General features: G+C 60.1%; 1 protein-coding gene across 1 annotated transcript; it reads left to right on the forward strand.

Moving 5' to 3' along the window:
• Positions 1-15,252: 15,252 nt before the first annotated feature.
• FADS6 (fatty acid desaturase 6) lies at positions 15,253-20,838 on the forward strand. Its single transcript, XM_075518593.1, has 6 exons — positions 15,253-15,836; positions 16,609-16,775; positions 17,276-17,456; positions 18,348-18,535; positions 19,057-19,236; positions 20,270-20,838. Exons 1-6 carry the CDS (start codon positions 15,476-15,478, stop codon positions 20,417-20,419), a joined length of 1,227 nt encoding a protein of 408 aa, XP_075374708.1. The 5' UTR covers positions 15,253-15,475; the 3' UTR covers positions 20,420-20,838.
• Positions 20,839-23,600: the final 2,762 nt, after the last annotated feature.

A 23,600-nucleotide genomic window follows, 5' to 3' on the forward strand; every position in this document is an offset into this window, starting at 1 on the left:
CCTGAGTTTAGCTTGGACATGTATTTCCCTGTCCCTGATGGTGCAGGAGGTGGCGGGTAGGGAGCGGAGCGACGCCAAGGGGCCATGCCAGCAGTCCAGCCACGGCATGGACACCCCATCCTTGAGCCGGACAGCCCCAGCTCCTCAACTGGAGGAGCATCACCAACAAAAGTGATGCCGATTCACATGCCCTGCCCTTATCCCCATGGGGCTGCTGTGAGTGGGATGTGTTGGCACTCGCTGTCACTCAGGTGCTTTTTGTCTCCCTGTCCTTAGGAGCTGGCTGGGCCCCCAGACTGCAGTCTGGAGGAGGGAGGCAGGGGAGGTTTTCAGGGATGACCAAGGGCGTGCAGCGGTGGTGTTGGAGATGCGAGTTTGTAGGTGTCGAGTGAGCATTGCAGCATCCCTGCTCAGCTGCTGGGTACCACAGCCAGCCCGGGGGGGACAAGGCTACTTCCCGCAGGCTGCTGGCAGCACCAGGGTTATTGGCTGCTCCCCTTGGATGGCACGTGTGTTCAGCCATGCCACACGGGGCTGGCATGGGAACGGAGAAAGGATATCGCCTGCAGGACACCAGGTAGGTCCTACGGGCAGAGGGGCCATGGCGAGGCATTTCCCTTGGGCTGGAGCACACCTAGTCCTCAGCCCTGCCTGATGCTCCTCACCTGGAGCTGGTGATGGCCACGGTGCCCACACTGGAGGGTGACGCTGGGGTCTGGGACCTGCCAGGCCAGCACGGGCCACTGCACGCCACTTGCTTAACTATTTCCTGCCCATCCCACCGGGGATTCACTTCCTGGCTGAGCGGCTGAGTAACACGTGGCTGCAGGAAGGTGGACGGCCAGGACGGAGGCGAGCGGGAAGGGGCTCCGTGCAGAGCACCCGTGACATGCCCCGGCTTTGCTGTGCCTTGCACGGTGCCCCCCGGCAGCGGAGCACAAGGCTGGATGTGGTGCTGGTACGGCCTGGGTTGGATGCGGCACCTCGCAGGGGCTTTCCAATGGCTTTTGGGACCCTCCATGTCTGTTCCCAAAACCAAAGTGCCCCAAAAGGCAGCAACACGGACACGGCTCAGTGTGTTCTCCCTGAGAGAGAGCTGCTGAGCAGGCTGGGAAAGCGGGGAAAAATGGAGCGTTGTTTTCTTTTAATGCTGGTTTTAGATATTAACAGGGTGAATTATTTTCTATGTCTGCTTCACGCAATTCATAAACATTAGCACAATATCAGGCGATGCATTGGATTCTGCCACCAAGTATCTCAGGGCCGGAATGAGCTCCCCATCATCCCGGTACCCATCGCCCCGGCTTGCTCTCAGCCGGGGTGGCTGGCAGAGCACAGGGGCTCACCCGCAGACAGCACTGAGCATCCCTGGGGCAGAGCCAGGGCAGAGCAAGGCGTGGGGCATCACCAGTGCCTTGGGCCCGTCTGCCTTTGGTGGTCTGCCCGCAGCGCCTGGAGCAGGCAGGCCATTCGCTCGAGGTGCAGGCTGGGGAGATGCTCCCTCCTGGATGTTAAGCTAAAATCTTTGACTGTCACTGAATGAGGGTCAGGAGCAAGGGCAGCACCTCCCACGGAGCTCTGTGCAGGGCCAGAGCACAGGTTTGCTCTGTAACTGGGGAGCTGTGGCTGCAATAACCTTTTCCGGCCTGAGCAGGGCTATGGAGCTGATTTTGCAGAAGCATGCAAGGAAATGCCCCCACTGCAAGACCTCCCAGGGCCCCTTGGCACTGAGGCTGGGTGAGCTGGGGACTAATGTGGGAGCTACAGGATCACCTGGAGCTGGAAAAGCCAGATGTCTTCTCCCAGGCACCTGCCCCAAGAGCATGGAGGGATTTAAAGGCTCGTAGCTGGAGACTTCAGGCTGGGGGGAGCTTTGGTCGGGGTGAAGATGTGGCTGCAGGCAGGTACATGGCATTGGTCTGGATTCATGCTGCTGAGCACTGATGGTGCTGCTGGGGATAAGCGCGCTTCAAACACAAGCACTGCCTGAACTTTGTCCCCAGCTGCTGAATATCCCTGGTCCCCCATGACAGCCGGGCTCCTCGCTCACTCTGCCACGGCCCTGAAACCAGCGGTGAGGTGGGGATGGGGGGGATACCGAAGCTGTGGGGAACTGTGACTCCAACCCCAGCGATGGAGCTGGCTCTGTGCCGCTCCACGTGCCGGGGTGAGGGCACCGAGCAGCCCTGCACAGCCCCCAGCAACAGGGCATCTCCTGCGTGAACAAGGGATCAGCTCAGCAGGGGGGCACGCGGGTCCCAGAGGTGACGGCGGGTGGGAAACCCTACGTAACTGGGACGATACCGACACCGGCTCCTCGGCAGCGCTGCTAGGTGAGACTATGCGGTCAGCAAGGGCAGACACCAGTGCTGCAGGGCTGGTGCCCTGGATGGCCCGTACATCCTGCCCCAGATGGGAGGAAGGTGGGCAGCGAAGGCACCGGGAGGGCTGTGGGACCCCCGGCTGGCGCGGGGTCAGCCAGCGCCCATTGGCACACGCCGCAGCGCTGCCTCCCCTGCAGCACCGCCTGCCCGGCCGCACTGGGGGCCCCTGCTCGCGGCACGGCCCCGCGTGCCAGCCTGGGCCCCAGGGCGGCTCCGAGGGCGGGCAGCGATCCTGGCTCTCTTCACTATCTCCCAGTCTCCTGCTTTTTCGGAGGAACAAGGACAACCTTCCTGCTGCTCCTGTTCCCTGATCTTTGTCTGAGCTTTAACCTTTTAGGATGCAGTTTGACAACAACTGTATTTTCCTGCTGCAGGACATCGAGCTGCAACTCGCCAGTGCTCTCCGAAGCCAGCAGAGCAACCCAGCCCAGAAGGTCCTGGTGGGACCAGGAGCAGCCGTCACCAGAGGAGACACCCGGGCGAAGGCTGGACCACCCAACACCCCACGGGACTGCACCGGGCTGGAGCAGCAAGTGCAGGGCTGCAAGGGGGGATCCAGCCCAGAAACCACCTAAATCCCCACAGTAAGTCGTACGCAAGCATTTAAGGCCTGGTGGGGATGGATTTCCCTGGGGTCCCCTCCCCGGCTTTGGCGAAGCTGCAGCCTGCTGGTACCCGGGTGGAGGCTGCAGCAGGGCACCACTGGCAGCAGGCTGAGCATGACACCGTTCTCGCCCAAGGACGGGCTCTGCCCTCGCAGGAGGCACCGGCGACGGATCCGGCTGCTACAACATCCCTTTGTTCCCAACCCATTATCTCACCGCTGGGAAGCGGTGGAGCTTGGCTGGTTCGGTCGCCTTGCAGCAAAACCTGGCGCTGGCAGCGGGCACCCTCACCCACGCTCGCCCCCCCAAGGCACTGCCCCCGGGCTCTCTGGCTGCATTTTGGAAACGTGCCCACGGACGGGATGGCCAACCTCCACGTTTCCCCATCCCCAGTTTGTAGTGCCAGGGACCATGGGCACTGCTGGCGAGAGGCGCGGAGGAGAGTGGGGGAGCTCCAATGAGACGGCAAAAGGCCTGAACGGGGCAAGGAAAGGATCCTGGCAGCTGGCCTGGATGCTGCCTTTTACCTCTGCTGTGATAAACCCCCAGCCTGGCCCTTTTCCACAGCCACAAACAACCCCTGAGCTTGGCACTGGCTGCTCGGCCACTTGGCTGGTGTACCGGCACACGGCGGTGGCTACGGACCACGGCACCAGAGTCAGTTGGGGCTGCTGCCCCAAATCCCCTCCGGGTCCCTGGCACAGCAGAGCTTCCACGCAAACACCCGTTATTTTGGCCGCCCCGGCCCCGTTGGTGTTTCAGAGCACTCCTCCCAGGGCAGGGGGTTCCCTGGGGTCCTGCGGGGCCAGGGAAGGCTGAGCAGCACAGCCACCCACCCAGGGAGGGACGGGGAGATGCACGGGGCGGCCGTGTCCCCATCAGAGCTGTCACCTCTGGAGCTGAGAGGCCAGCCCTCAGCCCCGCTCAATAACCAAGCTAACGAGAGCCGCTGTCAACAAGTCTGCAGCTCCCCAGCCCGCGCAGGGAAGGACGCCTTACTCAAGGGACCCAGGAGAAGAAACCTGTTTCACTGACCTTGCTCCATCACCGCCTTCCTGGCTGCACCGTGGGTGAGTTTAGGGCTGCGGCGGGGGGCGAGCGGCTCAGCCACCCATCAGGGGCACGGCGAGGAGGAGGAGGAGCGGGGCTGGGGCTGCATCACCAGCGGGTCGGGGTGCTGGGAGACGCACCAAGCGGGAGAGAGAGGCTCCCCTCGGCCGATGCCGCGTCTCGGCGTGGCTCCTCGCCTGCCTGCGGAGCCTTGCTCCACCCCTCGTCAGCTAATAAAGCCTCTGCCGCGCTGGTCCCTCCTTTGCCACTGACTCACGGGCTGACCTAGCCCAATCCCCTAGCTGCGCCCTGCACCTCCATTTTCTGACCTACAAAGCAGGGCTCATCCCCACCGCTCTCCCGCTCCTTACGTAAGGGCACAGAGCGCCAAAGCAAACCCTGCGGCACTTTGCAACCCGTGAGTGATGCCTGAGGGGCAACAGCGGGTGCTCGACAGCGGCGTACGGGCTTGGCCAGCCATGCCAGGGGTGTGTGTGGACCCTGGCTGAGAGTCTCATGGGTGCTGTACAGCCCTCGAGGGTGCTGGTAGGCAGCCATGAGCTGGCCACTGGTTGCACCCGCAGGCAACATCTCCCCAGGGGTTTTGCTCGCATTTTGGGGTCTGGGAAGGGGAGGTGAGCAGCGTGTGCTGTTCTTGGCATGGCATCCTGCCTGCTCTGGCGTGGGGGAATGCCTTCACCCCACTGCCCTGGTGCTTTGGCACACCTCCAGCACCCCGAAACCCGACCGGTCAGGTTTGGAAAGCAGGCCAGGGATGGCTGGGGAGGTGGAGGCTTTCTGGACTGTGCTGGGCTATGCTGGGCTTGTCTCTGCTGCCAGCCAGGGAGCAGCCTTGGCCACATCCTGCCCCTTCTCCCCCGGGAGAAGCATGAAACCATCCCTTTTTTTGTTTGCTTTCAAAGATGACTGGGAAGGCTGCACCGTGTGAAGCAGGACCGTGCCCTGAAGTTGCCCTCGGTGGAGGACGAGCGTCCTTGGGTCCAGGTGACAGCACCTGCCGGCATCCCCGTGGGAAGGCTGCTGGGCAGAGGGGTCCATGGGGCACCCAGCAGGTGTGAGGATCCCCAGGGATTGGGACTCCAGAGCTTTGGGCCCCACGGTGCTAGGCTGGCATGGGCAGGGAGGGAAGCAGGAGCTGGCTCAGCTGTGGCCCACCACTGCCTGATGTAAGAGGTTATACAAGTCTGTGCGGGCAGGGTGCCGGCAGCAGCATCGGCATGTCCGTGACCGGAGCTCTGCTCCCATTCTGCAATAACACCTGCAGGAATGGGGACAGCCTGGCCCCATGCTGGGCATCCCTCATGAAAGCCCTGGGTGGCAGTGGCACCCCGGAGCAGTACCCACGAGGGATGGGTACCCAGGCTTCCTGGAGTAGCACAGTGGGGCCGGGAAGCACCCATAGAGGGGTAAAAGCCAACCTGAAGAGGGGTGAAGATGCTCTGGTGGTGTCCACGTGCCCAAGAGCCATGTCTGGGGGTGGTTGGTGTGGAGGGCAGCAGGGTCCCTGGCCGGTGGCTCAGGGGCCGTGGCAAGACCAGGGCATGGGGACCGCTTGCCTGGAGTGAGTGGGTGGGAGAGGGCACAGAAAAGCGGGGGGATCCTGGGTAGCGCTGGGACATGGTGCTGAGCTGGGTCAGCCCTGTTCGCAGGAGCAGGGAGAGGCTCCCTGACCCCCCAGGAGGCATTTTGGAGGTGCCAAGAGGGGTCCCTGGGTGCCAGCGGAGCAGCACACCTCCCTGCCCGCCAGCACCGGGTGATAGATCAACCCCCGGTATTCGAGGCAGCCGGCCGAAGGCGTTACTCACCCGGCCCGGGGCTGTGCTCGGCTCCACCGGGCAGGAATGCCACGTGCTCAAACCACCTTTCCCCGGGGAGGACCAGCCCTGCGGCCGGGGACAGTGTCCCCGAGCTGGGGCTGGTTCGACCCTGCGTGAGGTGGAGGGGCTGCGGGTGCCTCCTGGGTGGCTTTCTGTGCTGGGACGGGATGAGCAGGTCCCCGACCCTCCCCGGGCATCTCACGGACACCAGGGGCTGGAGGAGGTGACACGGGACGGGTGCCTTCCCCTCTGAAGGGGACTGTAAGCTCCCTTTCTCTCCACCCCAGGGACAGACGATGCCAAGAGCTGTCCCAGCCCTGACAGCAGGATAAGGCCGTGTCGGGACTGAAGACTAAAAAAAGCACCTTTTTATGCTGTTTCTTCCCCCAAATTATTGGGTATGTAAAGAAGGAGGGGGAGCTGGCAGCAATTGCCATCTTTCCTTAGATGTCCTCCCCACCCCGGCTCCACACCAGCCCTGCCACCAGCAGAGCCTTCCCAAGGGGCTGAGGGCAATGTGCCTGGCGCGTCAGCTGGGCAGGGGATGGGCACGAGAACCCACTCACGATATTGCTATGGACTTGTCCTCCGGAAAGGTCATTTTCTTGGCCAAAGGACTTTTCACTATGGGAAAGGGAGACCTGCTGTTTGGGGAAAACAGAAGTCATAGAGGTGTTTTTTGCCATGGCTAACAGTGGATTTGCTCCCAGTCTGGAGCAGATGGAGTGAAATCCTGGGTGACAAGTGGTCCGGGGGCTGGCGAAAGCCATCAGTCCGTGTACACACTGAGCCCCGCGTGCTCCAAGGGGACTTTCCACCAGCTCCAGGCAGGCTAGTTTCACCCCTTTTCCAAACAAAACACAAGTCTTAGTCACCCCTCTCCCAGAAAATCGCCCAGTTTTCCAGGGGCATCACCTATGCCACATGACGGAAGGTGACGTCCTTCTCGGGAAGCGGGCTTACGCTGGGCAGAGGGGCTATTCCCAGAACCGCCTCCAGCCTTGCTCGGTAAATCCTGCTATCAGCTCCCTGCCTGGCTCCAGCTGGCTGCGGCCCAGCCGGGGACGTGGCTGCGGGATGGCTCCTGCGTTTGCTGGTGGATCTGGCCACCCGTGGCCTCCCCTGGGCTGGTGGGGATGCTGGGACAGTGCCGGCAGCACCTCGTGAGCCCTCTGCGCACTTCAGGGGAACCCTCCGGGCTGTGCCAAGCGCCCGGTGACGCGCGTCCCGCTGCCGCAAGTGCTGCGGGAGGTCGGTCTTATCTCACCTTGCACCGAGATTGGCTCATTGTTGATTGTTCTTTTACCATTCAGGAAGAAAGGAGAAAAAAATATCTCTACATTTTCTGCAGAACTGCTATCTGAGTCTCTGTTCCCAGTGAACCTCTGTCCAGCTGCCCTGGATGTAGCTCTCCTGGGGCAGCAAGGATCTTCCGAAGGGGCAGTCCTGAACCCTGGCTATCCGATGGACCAAAAGAGCCCTTGAGGGATGAAGGGATGGTTTTAGGGCTGAGCTTTTGTCCTCTTTGCACCCAGGCTCATCCCTGCGGCCCCTCTCCCCCTGCGCCCTCTAGCCCAGCGACTCCCAAAACTGGAGGACTGGCAACCCTGCAAACTCGGTGAGGATGGTGAGGATGGTGAGGACAGCTCTGAGGCCCCTGGGTCCCCTGGGCTGGCAGCAGCAGCCCGCTCTACCTGTCACGACAGCTCCTACCACCCACAGTTTAGCCCTAACCTGGTTTCTATTCTAAGCCCTATTTTTTTTTCACGGGCCTCCTCCCTCTTTCACTTTGCCCCACTTTGCCCTCCCGCCAGTGAGGTCCGGGTGCCGCTGACCCGGATCCCAGCAGGGCCTTGCTGAAGTCGGTAATAAAATGCACCGGTGAGGTTGCTTGGATCAGGGTGGCTCCTGCTTCCTTGGGCTGGGATTAAGGAGCAGCACCTTGGATTTGCCTGCAACGGCTCTAGGTGGGAGGGGGAAAGCTGGAGAAACGGGACTGGAGAGACTTTGCTTTTGTGGCAAAACCAGTTGCAGGATTAGCAGCTTTCCTGGCGTTCATGTCTTCCTAGGAGGCTGCAAAATACCAGGTTTTGGGGTGCTGGGGATGGGGGACATCTTCTTTGCCCGGTGCTGCTGGCAGGGGGATGCAGCTGTGTGCCAGCCAGAGGCAACCCGCAACCTCCTCCGGGCTCCTCCAGATTTTCCCTTGGTGGACTGGGATCCGGAGCACCACTGCTCCAAAGGTATCATTAGAAGAGTCCCTGTTTTTCCAAGCTAACTGGTTCTATGGGTCCAGCCGTGCTGATGAAATAGCTGCCAGGCGGTGTGTGAGTTATCCCTCTGGCTGGCAGGGTGCATCTGGGCACTCACCTTGAAGAAGAAACAAAAACTGCCCTCAGTGCGGTGGCACCCATGGGAGGCAGGTTCGGCAGGGCTCCGGTGGGCTGCCCGTGCCCACCAGGAAGGATGAGCTCTTCCCTGGGGCAGGTGGGCTCAGGGCAGTTCAGCCCCAGAAAGCCAGTGCCCATTGCCCAGGGCTGGGGGCTGCCCCATGTGTAATGGGCAGGGTGGACACGCAGGTTGTTGGCTGGATGCGTCCCCAAGCCTGGCAGGGAGATGGAGCCTGTCTGATGTGCCAGGTGTGTCTGATGAAGTGTCTGACGAAGTGTCTGATGAAGCCAGGACAGCAGACCCTCTCCCAAGCCCCTTGGCTCAACCATCACCTCCCTGCAGCAGCCGAAAGCGGGGAAGTAGGTTACGGCTGTGTGAGACCTGGGGAGATGGGGGTGCGTTCTTGGAGTCCAGCTGGATTTGAACAGCCCTTTGGCTCCCAACCAAATTTCCAGCCCAAAGGAGTGACACAGTGCATTGGCTTCCCACCCCGGCCGGGCGGCTCACTCCCTTCCAGGCACTGCCTCCCAGGCACGGCAGGTTACATCACGGCCCCGGCTGCCCTCGCCTCCCCTCTGGCCGGAGCGGCGAGGGAGGGGGCACCTACCCGGCGACAGCAGCACCCAATTGCTGTCTGCACCCGCAGTGGCACCAACCTGCCGTGCTGGGGCAGGTTGGGACAGAGCACGGTCCTGTGCCTGGTGGAGGGCAGCGCCCATCCCGGGTGCAGGGACAACATCGCGCAACCCCTCCTCTTGCCGATTAAAGCTGTGCATGGGCTTCTTAATGAGAAGGGAGCTTTCTGTCTTGCAGGAATTCCTGGTTTCCATGAATTCAACAGCTGATCCCACAAAGAGCAGTGATGGAGTCAAGACACAGGTACTGGTCTGCACCCGCCTTAGCTCTGGTTTCTTAAACTGGGCAAATGCAATGGCCCTGCCAGAGTGTGTCCAAATACTTCTGGGGGGAGGAGGCAAGAGGGTCTTGGCCCTGAGCCCTACCCTCCCTCCCAGCCCCTTTCTCTTTTGGCCTGCGAAGCCGGTGGTGGGAGCTGGCAGGGAGACCTGGCCCCAAAAAGCAGCTGCGGATAGAGGCACTGAGCTGCCCCAGAAAATGGTCCTTGCTCGGCCGCAGATCAGCCCAAGGCAGCAAATGCCAGGTAGTGCCATCCCCAGCACAACCTCGCTGGGGTCCTCGTCCTCCATCCCTATGCTGCCACGAGCCAAGGAGGCTGGAAACGTCCCTCTTTCCTAGAGAGGGCAGAGGAGGGAGCCTGGAGTTACCCTGCCTGTGCCGAGCGGTAAAAGTTTCGTGTGGGCGGCTGCCCACAGAGACACGTGTGTGGCTGGCCAGCCCTGGTGGCTCTGGCTTGGGGACTGGGAGGACACCTGGGAGTGGGGGGGTTGGGGGTTGGGCAGTGCCGTGGTTACAAGGAAAATTGTATTTAATTTTTGAGAACTGGAGGTGCAGCGTTGTACCCAGGAGCATCTTTCCAATTGCTGGCTGATGACCGGCACTGGAGCGATGGCTGGTTCCCTCCTCAGGACCCATTGCCACCGGGCTGGGACCCCCCAGCCCTCCAGGGTTGCAAAAGAGCTGCCGGGCCAGTGGGCAAGTGGGCTCGGCCATCCCCTTGTGGCACCGCCAGCGGCAGGCTTGGCATTTTGGAAGCGGAGCGGGACGGAGCCCGTGGCATCTCCACCGTATGCCCGTGTTGGGTAACACCTGGCCAGGTGGTGACGCCAGGGACCGAGGGGTGGGGGCAAGCAGTTTCGGTTGGGGCAAGAGCAGATGCACCCAAACCAGTGATTACCTTCGCCCTGAGCTGCTAAGTAGAGGAAGTCTGTGATTAGTTGACACCTCCAGCCAGGCTTTGGAAATTAAGCCGAGCTGGAGCAGGGGGTGGATGACAACTGCTTTATTCACTGCTGATATATAAAACTGAAAACGCAGTCCAGGTACAGTATCAGGATATTCGGGCAGTGGTGGCCAAAAGGGCCAGTGGTGGATATGCAGTGAGTCCCTGTGGGGACTTGGGGTGATCGTGGGCAGGGATGGGTTTTGGTGCTGTGGCTTTGAGCCCTGGGAAGGGATGTCTAAGGGCTTGGGGCCGGGTTTTGCGCTGGGTTTGATTTTCATGTGCAATTGGCTTTGAATAAACCTCCTGCACCATCTGCTGCTATGGGTCTCACCCGGCGCTGCAGGCTGGGGACCCAGAGCTCGTCCCTAGGCTTTGGGGTTCTTATGTTTGCAGATGGCTACTGAAAAGAGGAGAAGGAAGGCGGTTGTGTTCCCTTCGTGGTGTAGCTGATACCAGGCACGTATCTGACCCCACACAAGAAAGAGCCTCCTGCTCTGCATGGGCAGTCCCGTGGGTCCATCCCCGCTCTGCAAGTGGGGGATGCTCGTGGTCCATCCCTGCAGCATAGCAGCACGCTGGCCTGGCCAGGACCTGGAGGAGCATCGTCCTGACCCCGAAGCCAGGAGGGCTCAGGTTCTGCTGCACTGTGTGGCCCCTAAAGCTTGCAGCATGGAGGAGCTAAGCTGATGTCTCCACACCCGGCTGCTGCTGGCAGGTAAATCCCGGCTCTTCTCATCCCGGGATGAACATCATTGAGGTTTAGCAGAGCAATTCCCCACGTGCAACCCCCCAGCACCCATCGGGGGGTCAAACAGGGATGAGGAAGATATGGCAGCAATGAAAAGATGGTGTGAATGACACTGGGGGTGTGGGCTTTGCACCCCCTTTCTAGCTGGGCAATGCCCTTTGTGGGGCTCTGCCGTTCAGCCGCTTTCCTCCTGAGGTGCCGGGGCAGCGCAAGGTGGCATCGGACCAACACGGAGCCTGGATGAGACCATCAGCCTCTGTCCACAGTGCCTCCCTGGCAGCCTGTGCACAACCCGGGACAGGGCAGCGCGGCTTTGCCTGCCCCGTCTTGCTGCCATCCGGTCTGTGCCACGCTGGCTGGTGCAAACAGATCGGCCAGATTAGCCAGTGCTGGAATCCAGTTTTTTCCCGGAGCTGCCGAGCATGAGCAGGAAGTTTTCCATCGCCCAAAGTGGCCGTATGTGCCCTGCAAACAGCGAGACACCCCGGGGGAGTATTTATTTAAGGTTAAAAGCATGGCCTCACCACGTCCCAGCAGGGCTGGGAGCACGTGGGCTACTGAATGACCCTGGCCAGATCTGGCATCTCACCGCCCCTGCCAGCCCCATCTCAGCCTGGCACCGCCGTGACGGGGACGCCGGGGAAAGGCTGCGGCTGTGCCCGGGGTCTTGGACCCTGGGAGAGGACTTTGCACCCCTCGGGCTGGGGCTCGGTGGCTGTGCCACCCCTGGCACCCACCGAGAGCTCCTCACCCCGGTGCAGGGACCCGGCCAGGTCTCACCTTTTGGGAGCCCACCAGCCCCGGGCTGAGCATCCTACGCTTTTGGCAAAATGACAGCGAGAGCAACCGTTGCATGGAACTGCGACTCCCTCTGGTGCCTGCCCCAAGGCTCCCGAGCTCGTCCTTCGCTCTTTCCTCACCCCACAGCCCCAGGGTTGGAGGGTTTGGGGTGTCCTGGCCAGCCGTGGGGCAGCCCCGGGGTGGGTGGCTGGGTGGGGGCCGGCGCCGAGCTCCTGGCTTGGCAGCGGCCACGGGAGCCGCTTGGCCGCAGAGCCCGGGATGTGCCAAGCACCCTTGTGCCAGGGCCTGAATTTGGGGGGACGGAGCTGCTTTCGGGGGTGATGGAGACAAGGCTTTGCCTGAAGATGGAGCTCCTCGCTCAGCCATCGGGCTCAGGGAGAGGGCTGGCGTGAGCTGTTAAACCTCACAAATTTCTCCTTCTTGCAGACCCCGTGGCTCTGCCAGACCCCAAAAGGAAAAGAAGACAGTGCTTAAGCTCTCCCTGCTGGGGACGGGATGGTGGTAATTAATCCCTCATTAAGTTAATTACCCAAATGTGCTTCACCTGAAAAGGGGGGAACCCCACCCAAACCCAGGTATTAAAAAAGCAAATCTCTGCAGTTCTAGCAATGCTAGGGGAAGGGGAGATGGTGGTTTTGGGGTGTCTGGCTGTGGTGGTTAGGGGAGCTGATGGTGCCCCATTGCCAGCCCCTGCAGCCTGCTACTTCCTCTCCTGGAGGAGGATGAGGAGGAGGGAGTGCAGGGTACGTGGCTGTAGGGATGGAGGGGCTGCTAAGGGGGCTCTGCCCCCCACCACAGCCCTGGGGTGCAAATACTGCAACTTTTGCAAACACCTCCTGGATTTGGGGCTGGAAATGGCCCCTTTGGGGGCAGCAGCAGGCTCTGCCCCACGGGCTGGGGAAACACGGGGGGGATCAGTGGGGAGCGGTTGCGGCCCGCTGGGTCCTGCTAGCCTGGCATGTGTGCCCTTGTGCCATGCTAAAATGGCCCATTTTCCCCTTGTTTGGGAGCAGTGACATGGGAGGACCTCACTGGGGTCAGATTTGGCCTTTCCAGGTGCCAGCTGGGGCTGGGCTCGGTCCTGGGGGCAGAGGGGCTGGAGGCTGGACAAGGGTAGTGGCAGATGCCTGATCCCCAGGGCTGGCAGCTGCCTGCAGAGGCAGGGGGGGGTCTGCTCGTGGGACCCCCATGCAGCCTGGGGTGAGGGATGGCCCCAGGGTTGGCAGCCATTGGCAAGAGCTCGCTCCTCCAGGGATTATGCTGATCCCTCCAGCTGCCCTGCTGCACCAAAGGATTTCTGAGTCTTTAATGTGTTTTTCCTGCTAAATTGGAGGTGTTTGTGCCCGTGGTACAAGGGCCAAGTCAGCATTTTCTTTCATCCCTAAAATCTTAGTGGGGTCAGTAGGATTGCATGGCTTGGCCTGTGCATGGTGGAAAATCAGATGTAAATCAGTTTAAAAGTTTATTTTGAAAATGGAGCTCTGCAAGGCAGCAAGGAAGCAGATTTAGGGCTACAGCCCTGGATTTTCTGGCCCTCCTTACAGCTTTGCAGACTCTTCTTATGGTTGCGGCTCCTCCATGGGCATCGCGAATCCCACCTTTGCTGCAGCTCGAAGCGAGAGGCTCTTATGGGTTTGATGCTTTTCCCCAGAAGCCAAAACTCAGCCTCTCCTGGCTGGTTTTCAACCCACTATTTCTTCTCTTCTCCCAGCGGTGGCATGGGTCCAGCAGTGGTCTCTGGTCCCAGCAGCGGCATGGGACCAAGTGATGCCACGCGCCTGCCTCTTGCCCATGCACACCGGCACACTCACTGCCGGCTGCGGTGGGATCCTGATGGGTCATGTTGGTCTTGGATGTGGGGCTGAGCCCCACCTCCTCTTCCTCCTCCTCAGCCGCCACCACATAACCAGTTCTGCCCTGTTCTGCACTTGTGCAATAGCAGGTCCACCACCGCTCACCTTTGGTCCTGCCAAATGGCAGCCTGGCACCCTCAGAGCAGGGCTTTGTCACCGTGCTGCCACCATCCCTCGCAATGACATCTTAGGTGTGATTAAAGTAGAGAAGGCACCGGGCAGGAGCGGACCCTCCAGCCCCACCTGATGCACTCTTCAGATCTGACACCCACCTCCCCCTGGCCTGGCAGCACCCATGGGTGCTCTCCCCGGCTGCGGGCTTCCCTTGCTAACAAGCAGGTGATGAAAGCTGTGCTGTGGATCAGAATGAATCACTGACCTGGCCGGCTGCAGCCAGCCCTGCAGCTTGCTGGGCTTCGGACGCTGCTTTAATTGGTTAGTGTCCCTGGCTCTGGAAGTCGTCTTTCGTAATACATGCTCTTACAGTAGAAATGAAACCTCAGCAGGTCTCTAACACACCCTCGGCTCTGCCCCTTTTGCAGTAGGTGTGATTTTTTTAATTTTTACTGATTTTTTTTCCAGGGTACGATGACAATTCCCTGGGGCTTGGTGCAACTTGGGTGCGAGGTTTGCTTCCCTGCAGGTTGCTGCGGCGATGTGCTGTTACTGGAGGTGCTGAGCCTGACCCAGTTTGGGGCTGGGGTACCCCAGCGATGCGTATAACAAACCTGCCTTGCCTATGGATTTGCTAGACGTCGGAGTTCATCAAGGTTTTGGTGGATCAGTTGAGCTGATTCAGGTTTTGGTTAGGAGCAATAACAAAACAAGAAGAAATCCAGTGCTCCAGCGAGAAGCTAAAAACACGTTAGCCTTCCTCCATAAAGAAATGGGGCTCAGGAGGTGCCAGTCTGTGCACAGGCACCCCCAAAGCTTTCGGGGTGCCTGTGCTGTGTCTGGGTGATTAGTCAGGAGGCAGCGATGGAAAAGGGAGGGAATTCTTACGAAATTCCTAAAAACAGCCCAGTAGAGAAGAGGGACCCTGTGGGGGTGAGGGCCGGGTGCCACAGCTGCTGGGCACAGGTCCGGGGTGACCAGGTCCCCTGCGGGTGCCCCTGGGCTCGGTGTCCCGTCCCCCCAGCACAGAGGAAGGTGCCAAGAGGCTCCGCAGCAGCACGTTGGGCAGGCGGGTGCAGGCAGGCGCAGGCAGCGGCGCAGGCAGCCGCGCAGCCGTGCACTGCCCCCTCCTTCCTGCAGCCCGCTCCGTGCTGTGAAAAAGGCCGTTTTTCTCCCCCAAACAACTCCCTGGCGGGACGGGCAACATTTGCTCCCGCTCCCTGGCAGAAGCGAAACCCTATTCTCGTCCTCGGTGCTCCGCTTGGGTTTCTCGGGGCTATTTCTGGCACTTGGCTCCTTTGCCTCCAGCGTTTCCACTGCCTCCATCTTTTTTCCACTCCTTCCCTCCTCCGCCTGCCCTTGCCTCCCTGTGCCCTGGGCTGAGCGTCCTCCCCACGGCCCCGCCGCGACGGCTGCTCCCCGAAATGGGCCGCCAAGGCGCATTATTGCCGCCGCGAATCTGCATTTGCCCTCCTCCCCATCCTCCCCCGCTCCTCCCCTCTCCAAACTGCTGCTGCAGGGCACCGGTGTGAGGTGCCGCACAGGCTGCCCAGCCGCCCCAAAACGGCCAGCGTCGGGAGAGCCAGCGTGCCCGGGCTGCGTGAGTAGCGGCTGCGGTGGCCGGGCGGTGGGCGGGGTGTCCCCGCGGTGGGAGGCTGGGTGGCTCTGCTGCCATCTCCGCTGGCTGCGTCCTCCTCGGGTTGTTTATTTTTTTCCATCCCTGCCCTTCCCGTGTCCTTCGGCAGCAGCGGGAGCTGGGAAGCCCATCCGCAGCGGGTCGGGGTGCTGTGGGTGCTCCCCTACCCTGCGTGGCCTCTGCTCGGCAGGGAGATGCCGCTGGAGGACGGGGACCCGGCGAGGTGGAGGGGACAGCAGGTCAACGGTGAGGTCAGCTGTACCCCTTGGCTCGGGGGGACGGGGGAACCCCCGCCCCGAGGCACGCCAGCTCCCGACGGCAGCGGGACAGAAGCGATGGCAGAGGGCTGGGAGCCAGGGCCAGCGCTGGGAGACGGGGATGTGACCCCCGGGGGGGCCCCGCAGCAAGCGGGGCAGGAACTGGGGCGGCATGAGGAAGCCCTGATGGCTGAGCTCTCAGAGCTGGTGCAGAAGGTGGTGAAGAGCAGCAGCTGGTGGGAACGACACGGCACGGACATCAGCATCCTCGCCTGCAGCTTCCTCCTGCTCCCGGCAGGTAACCCGGCTCAGCCCCCCCAAACTGCGGCTGGGGGTCCCAGGGGGGTCTCGCCTCCTCCTTGCAGCTTTTGCATCAGTGGTGCAACTTCATTTGCGCTGGAAGCCTATTAGCAGCCTATTAAGCCTGTAACAAAACCACAATAACCCCTTCACCCCATGCCGTGGGGCACCCTGACCCTGCTGGCAACCTGCAGCGGGTGATGGTGGCACCCGGGACACAGGCTGGGGTGAGGGGACGGTGCCTGGCAGATGGGAACAGGGCAGAACAGAGAGCGACATGCCCTGTCCATGCCCCACAGTGGGACAGAGAAACCCTGGAGGTTTTGGTGACGATGGCCATGGTGGGTGCAGGGGGACATGGGGGAGCACGGGGCTCTGGCAGCACGGTCGGAAAGCTGAAGCTGGTGCCTTCTCTTGCCTTTGAACTCCTGGGTGTGCTGAAATCCTGGCAGGGTTGTATTTGTTACCAGTGGGATCCAGCTGGAGCTGCGGGATGGGAGCTGGCACCAGCAGCGCCTGGTGCCATCGTGGCTGGAAGTGGCCAAACCTTCAGCACGATGGCGAGCGTGGCTGGTCTGGCTGTGCAGGGTGGTGTGGAGGGAAGCTTTCAGGCTCTGGCAGTTTAAATACTCGTTACTACGTCTGAAAAACAGGTTTAGGGCAGCGGCTGGCATGTTTGGGTGTAGCAACACCTCCATCCTGGTGAGGCGGCGAGGAAGGCTGCAGCATGTGTGTGTGGGCGAGCTCCTACCCAGCTGGTTTCTCCGCAGGGTTCCTGTGCCTGCGGTCAGCCCAGGCCATCCCTTTCCTGGCGGGTGTCCTCACCCTCGGCGTGGTGCATCACACCCTGACCGTGAAGGGCAGCCACTTGGCCAGCCACAACGCCTTGACTGAGTCCAAGTCCTGGGGCAAAGTGTGGGCCATCTTCTTCATCGAGGTGAGTGGGGCCACAGGGTTCGGGTAGCAGGCTCCCCAAAAACCCCATCAGCACCTTGCCAGCACCCCAAGCCATTCAGGAACAGCCACCAGAGACCAAGATGTATCTAAAACCTTCCTGACCCACGTGCGGAAGAGTTAAATGAAAAGTGATGCTGCACCAGGGAGCACCAGGAACATCCCTGCTTGTGAGGCTTTGCCTGGAGGCAGTGGGGCAGGGGGTGAGCCCCTGGCTGGGGACAGCCCCTGTGACCTGCTGGGCTGTGGAGTTTTGTGTTGGTCCCCTTGGCCATGGGGCTGCAGAGCAGGATAACGTGTTGCAGGGACTGGTGGGAATGCTTTTCAGTGCTTAACTCTAAGAAGTCCATTTCCAGACTGGTTTGGATGCTGTGGGGTGCAGAGCATCTCCCCTGGGTGCCTCTCCCGTGAGCCCAAGCCAGGCGGTGCCTGACCCTGGTGCTGCAGCTGTTGGCATCACCGCCCCTTTCTCTTCCCTCCCAGCTCTGCTCAGCTTTCACGGCTGAGCAGGCCACCTACAACCACGTGAAGATCCACCATGGGTACACCAACGTCATCGGCCTGGGGGACTCCAGCACCTGGAAGCTTCCTTTCCTGAACCGCTACATCTACATGTTCATCGCACCTCTCGCGGTGCCCATCATAACCCCTCTGGTTGCTCTTGGTACGTGTCCCAGCCGCCTTGGGACAGGGTGTTGGGTACAGTGAGCTCATTACTGTCCAGGTCTCACCCCACCAAAGGGTCCTGCTTTGGAGGCATCACATTAACTACGCCAGCCCACAGGGACACAGGGCTGCAGTGAAGGCAGGCAATGCTGCACCTGCTCCAAGGCAGGCGTCTGGTGCATCTCTCCTTTCTGCTGGTGCTCAGAAACACTGCACATTTTCCTATGTTGGGTCAAGCGTTGAAAGCTCTGGCAAAAGCCATCATGAGCCCAAAGCGCCCAACATTTGCTCTCCTATAATTCAGACCCTTGGCCCTAGCAGGGTTCAGCGTTGCACGTAGGTCTCTGGCCGGTCAGAGCATCGCACGGGATGCGTTTGCTGACTATGTATGGGGTGGAGGCATGGGGGTCTCTGGAGGCTGGGATGCAATGAGCTCGGCCAGACAAAGCGGTGGCTCAGGGAAAATAATGGTGCCAGGAAATGACTGGGGAGAAGAGCCCAGAAAATAGTAAGAGGCTGAGGAAGCCCAGGCTGTCAGGCTGAACACGCAGCTCTGGGCAATGCCAAAAGTGCAGACAATGACTTGGCAAGTTGTAAGAAATGAAGATGCAGCCAAATCCCCATGTGATGATGCACGCCTGGAGTCTCTGCTGGGGCTGCAGTCTGCAGGGCACTGCCCTGGGGGCGGGGTCCTGGCCCCAGTCCCAAAAACCAGCAGGTCAGAAGGGCTGGGGGGTTTGGGCCAGCCTGGAGGATGGGGAAAGGGAGACGAAGAATGAGATGGGATGGGCTGTAGGCTTCAGCATGCCGGGCAGCCTGGCCACTGGAGCAGCAGTGGTGGGGAAGCATCAGCACCTTGCCCATGTGCTGCTTCTCCTTCCTCGTACAGATTTGTTGAGGAATGTGGAGTGGAAGGCAGCTCTCCGGACCCTCTGCTGCATGTTTCTCGGTCTTTACTGCCACTACTGGCTTCTGCTCCATGTCTCGGGCTTCCAGTCGCCGTGGTCTGCCCTCCTCTGCATGCTACTTACCCGCTCCCTCCTGGCTCATCCCTACATCCACGTCAACATATTCCAGGTAGACATAGCCCTGATGCTGCTGGCTGGAGCTTGTATCAGCCTAAGGCAAGCAGCCTCGGTTGTCATCTCCCTCGTGCCGATGTCGTCATGGGGAGGTCAGGCTGGTGGTGCTGGGGTGGACAGTGGTGGCCCTGGGAGAATGTCAAGGCAGCTGGGTGCAAAGGGCTGGAGGGTGATGTCCTCTGCGGTGGCTTGCAGGACTGGAGGGTTGGTGCATTTGCATGTGTATGTGCAGTTGGTATTGCAGATCCTGGGATGGAGAGAGGCTGGTGACACACAGTGTGGGTGGGTTGGGGGACAGAGCCCGGGTGCTCCTCGGTGCTCCGTGGACAGACCAGCACAGAATGGAGTGACTTTAGGGACGAACCCAGTGCTGGGGTTGGCAGCCAAATCCCAAAATGTGGCTCAGCTTGGCCGGCGCCTTTGTGCCCTTGCATGGCCAGAGCCGTGGCTTGCTCTGCCAAGGAGGGGCTGGGGGGGGTGGCAGTGCCACGGGGTCTCCACCTCCCTGTCCCGCAGCACATTGGCCTCCCCATGTTCGCGGCCGATCGGAAGCCCAAGCGGATCCACCTCATGAGCCTGGGCGTCCTCAACCTACCCCGCAATGCCCTGCTCGACTGGTCCTTCGGCCACTCGCTCATCAGCTGCCACGTGGAGCATCACCTCTTCCCTGGCCTCTCCGACAACATGTGCCTGAAGGTGAGACGGCCCTGTGGGGCAGACGAGCGTGTTGGGAGGTGACACGGGGACGAGGCCATCCATCTCCCCACCACACTGCTGCAAGCCCCCTCCTCTCCCTGCCACCAGACCGCTCTGCGCCGCTCCTTCCATGCTAGAGACCTCTCGCTGCTTTGCAAGAGCCCCTAACCCACCTCCCTCTATCCCCACTCCTGCTTCTCCTGGGTTTCCACTTCCTGCTCCTTCCCCTGGTCCCAATTCCAGCCTGCAGCAGCCTCCCAGCCATGTGAGATCCTCCCAACTCTTCCCTTGGGAAAGCATCTCCAGTGCTGCACAGTCTGGCATTCTTTCAGCCAGCATCCAGCCAAATCTCCCTGTAGCTTTGGTCCTGCCTTTACTTGTTGCTCTGGAGTGTGGGGTGTGTTCAAAACGTGGGCTCCGAGTGCTGCCTCAGCTTGAGGGGATTCCCAAGGCAGGTCTCTGCGCCGCGCTTCAGCACGGGATCTCCACTCATTTAATGCTGTGCACTTATTTTCAGTCTCAAGTCAGGGGAAAAATTAAGTAATAGTACTAGAGGGAGTGGGAGCACCAGTGGGTTTTGGGTCGTGCCCTTTGCTCAAGCTCACGAGGCTGGTAGGACCTGCCTCCCACAACAGCGTGTTGCAGGGAAGGGGTAATTAAGTTGCTGGCAGCCTCCCAGCCCCGCCACCGAGCCGGCTGTGTGGGCACGTGGGGATAACTATGGGTGCAAGTGATGAGCATGCGTGGCTGGCCCTCATTAAAAGCCTCATTAGGGCACCTCTCCCAGTCTGGAGCCCTGCAAAGGCGTTTTGCCAGGATGAACTCCCCATGTTGCTGCAATTGGAAACCACCTTCCTCTTAATTTTCATGGCAAAGATGTTATAGCTGGTGCTGCCTTCTCCAGCCCTATTTTGGGCGCATGAGATGGGCTTTCCAGGCACCTTGCAGGGAGCTTGGTAATGCCTCAGGCTGGGAACCTTGTACAAATGCTGGGATATCCCACACAGAGGTGACTCTGCCTTTACCTTTGCAGATCAAACCCATCGTCTCCCAGTACCTGAAGCAGAAGAAGTTGCCGTACAATGAGGACACCTATATCTCCAGGCTCCGGCTCTTCCTCCGGAGATACGAGGAGCTGATGGTCCACGCTCCCCCCATAACGGAGCTGGTGGGCATCCAGTGAGGATGGGGCCCCAGGACTTGGGGGGCTGCCTCCCTCAGGAACTTTCAGCAGGGATGGTTTTAGCAGGATCAGGGCTACACAGACATGTGCCTCCATAAAGCTGTCACTTAGGAAACATCTCTCCCCAATGTCTTCCTTTTGGCTAGAGAATGATGCACAGAGCCACTGCAGGAGGAGAGCCAGGCAGTGCAATGCTGGGGACAGAAAAAGGGGGGTCCCCCCAGTTATTTCGAGCCAGGGCTTAGTTTTATCCACTCTGCTTTCACACTTGGGGAGAGGAAACCTCCCGTCTGCTGGCTGGGGCCTCCCTGCAGCAGGACCGTGGGGGATGTGGCTGGGGACGCAGCACCATGTCCGGGGCATCTGGAGCTGGTTCCCGGCTGAGAACCACCGGGGTCTGTAGGAAGGGGCTGCAGATGTGTGGTCGGGGGCTCGGGGAAGGGGTGGATCGTGGGGAGGGGGTTGTGTCACTGCTGCATGCGCTTTGCCTGACTTTGGGGTAAATCAGTCCCTTCTAGGAACAATGATTTGGCAAATTCAGCCTTAACATGTTGAAGTGGGTCTTTATTACTGGGTTTTGTTGCTGGAGCAAGTCACACTGGTATCCTGCAGTGCCCGAGGCAGGGCTGGGGGAAAGACCCTTGCCCCATGTGGGGTATCCATATTGGGGTGCCGGAGGTGACCCCAGACCTGATCGTTGCTATTGCAAGAGTTTAGCAGGAGAATCACCCACTGGAGGCAAGCAGGTCTCCAGGGCTTGGGAGACTTTCCCTGTCTAGGGAGGGTGAACTCAGCCCACTGAGCCTCTGCCAGCACGTGGGATGCTGATGTGGCCGGTTCCTACCCCCTCTGGGATGACGTGCCTGGCTTTCCCGGGGCACTCTGCTGTCCCAGACCTGTAAGACTGATGACAAAGTCCAGCCCAGCGTCACGGTGAGGAGCTGGCAGCAGCAAAGGCAACTGGTCCAACTGGGACCAGTGCAGGAGTCAGTGCAGGCTCTGGGCTTTGTGAGGCTTTGCCCTGAGCCTGGGGTTTTGCTCTCTGATTCATGCTGTGCCCCCAGCAGGGCTGGACCCCCCCAGCCCCACAACCGGCATTTATAAGGCTCTGCATTGCAAATGTGTCCCAAGGCACAGGGATGCTCTGCTCTGGTCCTGGGCCATGGCAGAGTGAGGGTTGCAGCAGGCAGCCCACGGTGTTTGCCCTCCTGTGGGCATCACGTACCCCATTCTCCTTCACCAAGTGCAGGGACATCCTCAGGTGCACTGCACAAGTGTCACCGTGTGGCCGCTGTGACACGGGGCTGGAGCTGGGATGGCCACGGTGTGTCCCTGTGTAGCAGATCCAGACTCAGGGGCGGGGAAAGTTGGCCCTGGCTCTGTCCAGTGTGACCCCTTTGGCGTCAGAAATAGGGAATTACTGATTTATCCTGGGCTGGGGCCCAGGGGATGCTGATGTCCTCGGCTGGTGGCATTACCATGTCACCTCTAACCAGCCTCATGCGTGTTTATCGATCCAGGACATTGTGAAACATCCAAAGGGCAAATTTGCACCCTTTGAGCACGGGTTATGGCGGGTCCATAGGTGGAAGGGAAGCTGGAGGGAGGTGGCTGGGCCAAATAGCCTGAGTGTTCCTGGGGGGGAGGGTGTCACCCGGGGCTCAGGAGTGGTAGAGACCCTCTCCAGATCTGCCCTCCTGCCCCCATGATTATTTTTTAGTTGAGCATCAGAGCTAAATTATGCTAAATGTGCCAAATTAATGGTGCTCCTGGCTCCAGCGAGGCGGGGGGTGAGCGTGCGTTAGCGGTGCGTTTGGTTCAGACAGGGTAATCTCAGCCTCACGTGTCCCCGCTTGTGGGCACAAAAAAGCTCTTTCTCCTCCCCTGTTGCAAAGAGATCAGTCTTAAAATGTTTCTAAGCATTGGTGGGAGCAACAGGCCTTTTCACAGCTGGATTTCATGGATATCGTTTAACACAGTGCCATCTAAAGGTAAGTGTTCGCAGGTCCTTCAGCCAGCTGGAGAGAACTTGTGATTTGGGACATATGTGGATTATTCCCTGTCAGAAGTGGCAGATACAGCAGAGGTTAATGGGGAAGAGGGAGATTTCTGACCTGCGCTCAGAACCCCCTAAATTTCTGCCTCAAGCAATGCCCCAAATTTAAACTCAGCTCTTTTTGTGGATGATATCAATGCTGATATTTGGAGCTGAGCCTCCAGCCTCGCCTCTCTGGGCAATGGGTTGGTGATTGCTGTGTTAAGCTAAGGCTGGGGGCTTGGAGCACAGATACAGGCTTTAAAGCTGTCGGAAATCCTGGTCCTCACCACAAACACCCTGAAGGAGCGGGTGCAGATGGAGGCATATGGCCAGCTGCCGTTCTCAGCATGCCTTTGCAGAAAGCCATGAACTAATTTTCAAGACTGTGCGACAAAGCGTGTGGGTTTTATGACCCTTATTAAAATTGGCTTCTAGCTGTAAACTCCTCTCAGTCTTAATTGCTTTTAAAATGTCCCGTTAGTGCTCGCCTGCATGCTTTGGCATCTGTACAACCCTTAAACATCTCCTGGGCCCGCTGAGATTATTTTCCTGCCTGGTGTATTGCGCAGGGGCTGAAGCAAGATGGGGTGCTCCTGCATGGGAGGTGTGAGTAGTTGCCTTTGAAATGAGCCAAGTGATGGGGATTAAGGAGGAAATAAAGCAGGGACCGTGGGGGAGGCTGGGGCAGGAGCTCTGGCAGCAGCATTTATCGGCTGCCTCTGGCACTAATGTTTTATCCTTTACTGAGGGGATGCTGTGGGTTTCTCCTGGTGAGGGGTGGACAGCTGTGCGGGGGGATGGTTAAAATCAGTCTGGGCTTCGGTTTCGCCCGGGACGCCTCCGCAGTTAGTCGCTCTTGGCCATAAAGGGGCGCACGCCATTAGCAGCCGCAGGGATGATGCCGATGCGGGGATGATGCTGATGCGGGGATGCAGGCAGGGTACCGCGGAGGCCTCGCCATAGAGAGCAGCGGCGCGGGCGGCCGCGAGGCGGCCTCTCCTTCCATACTTCTCTATGGTACCGCTCGTTTCCGGACAGCCGTGGCGGCAACCGTGTGCGGCCATTGGCTGCCGGCTCGGGGGCGGGGCCACACGGCGCTGCGGGGGCGGGGTTATGCTAAGCATCGCGCTCTCCCGCCTCGCG

This window comes from Mycteria americana, chromosome 16, assembly GCF_035582795.1.
Source record: "Mycteria americana isolate JAX WOST 10 ecotype Jacksonville Zoo and Gardens chromosome 16, USCA_MyAme_1.0, whole genome shotgun sequence".
NCBI lineage: Eukaryota > Metazoa > Chordata > Aves > Ciconiiformes > Ciconiidae > Mycteria > Mycteria americana.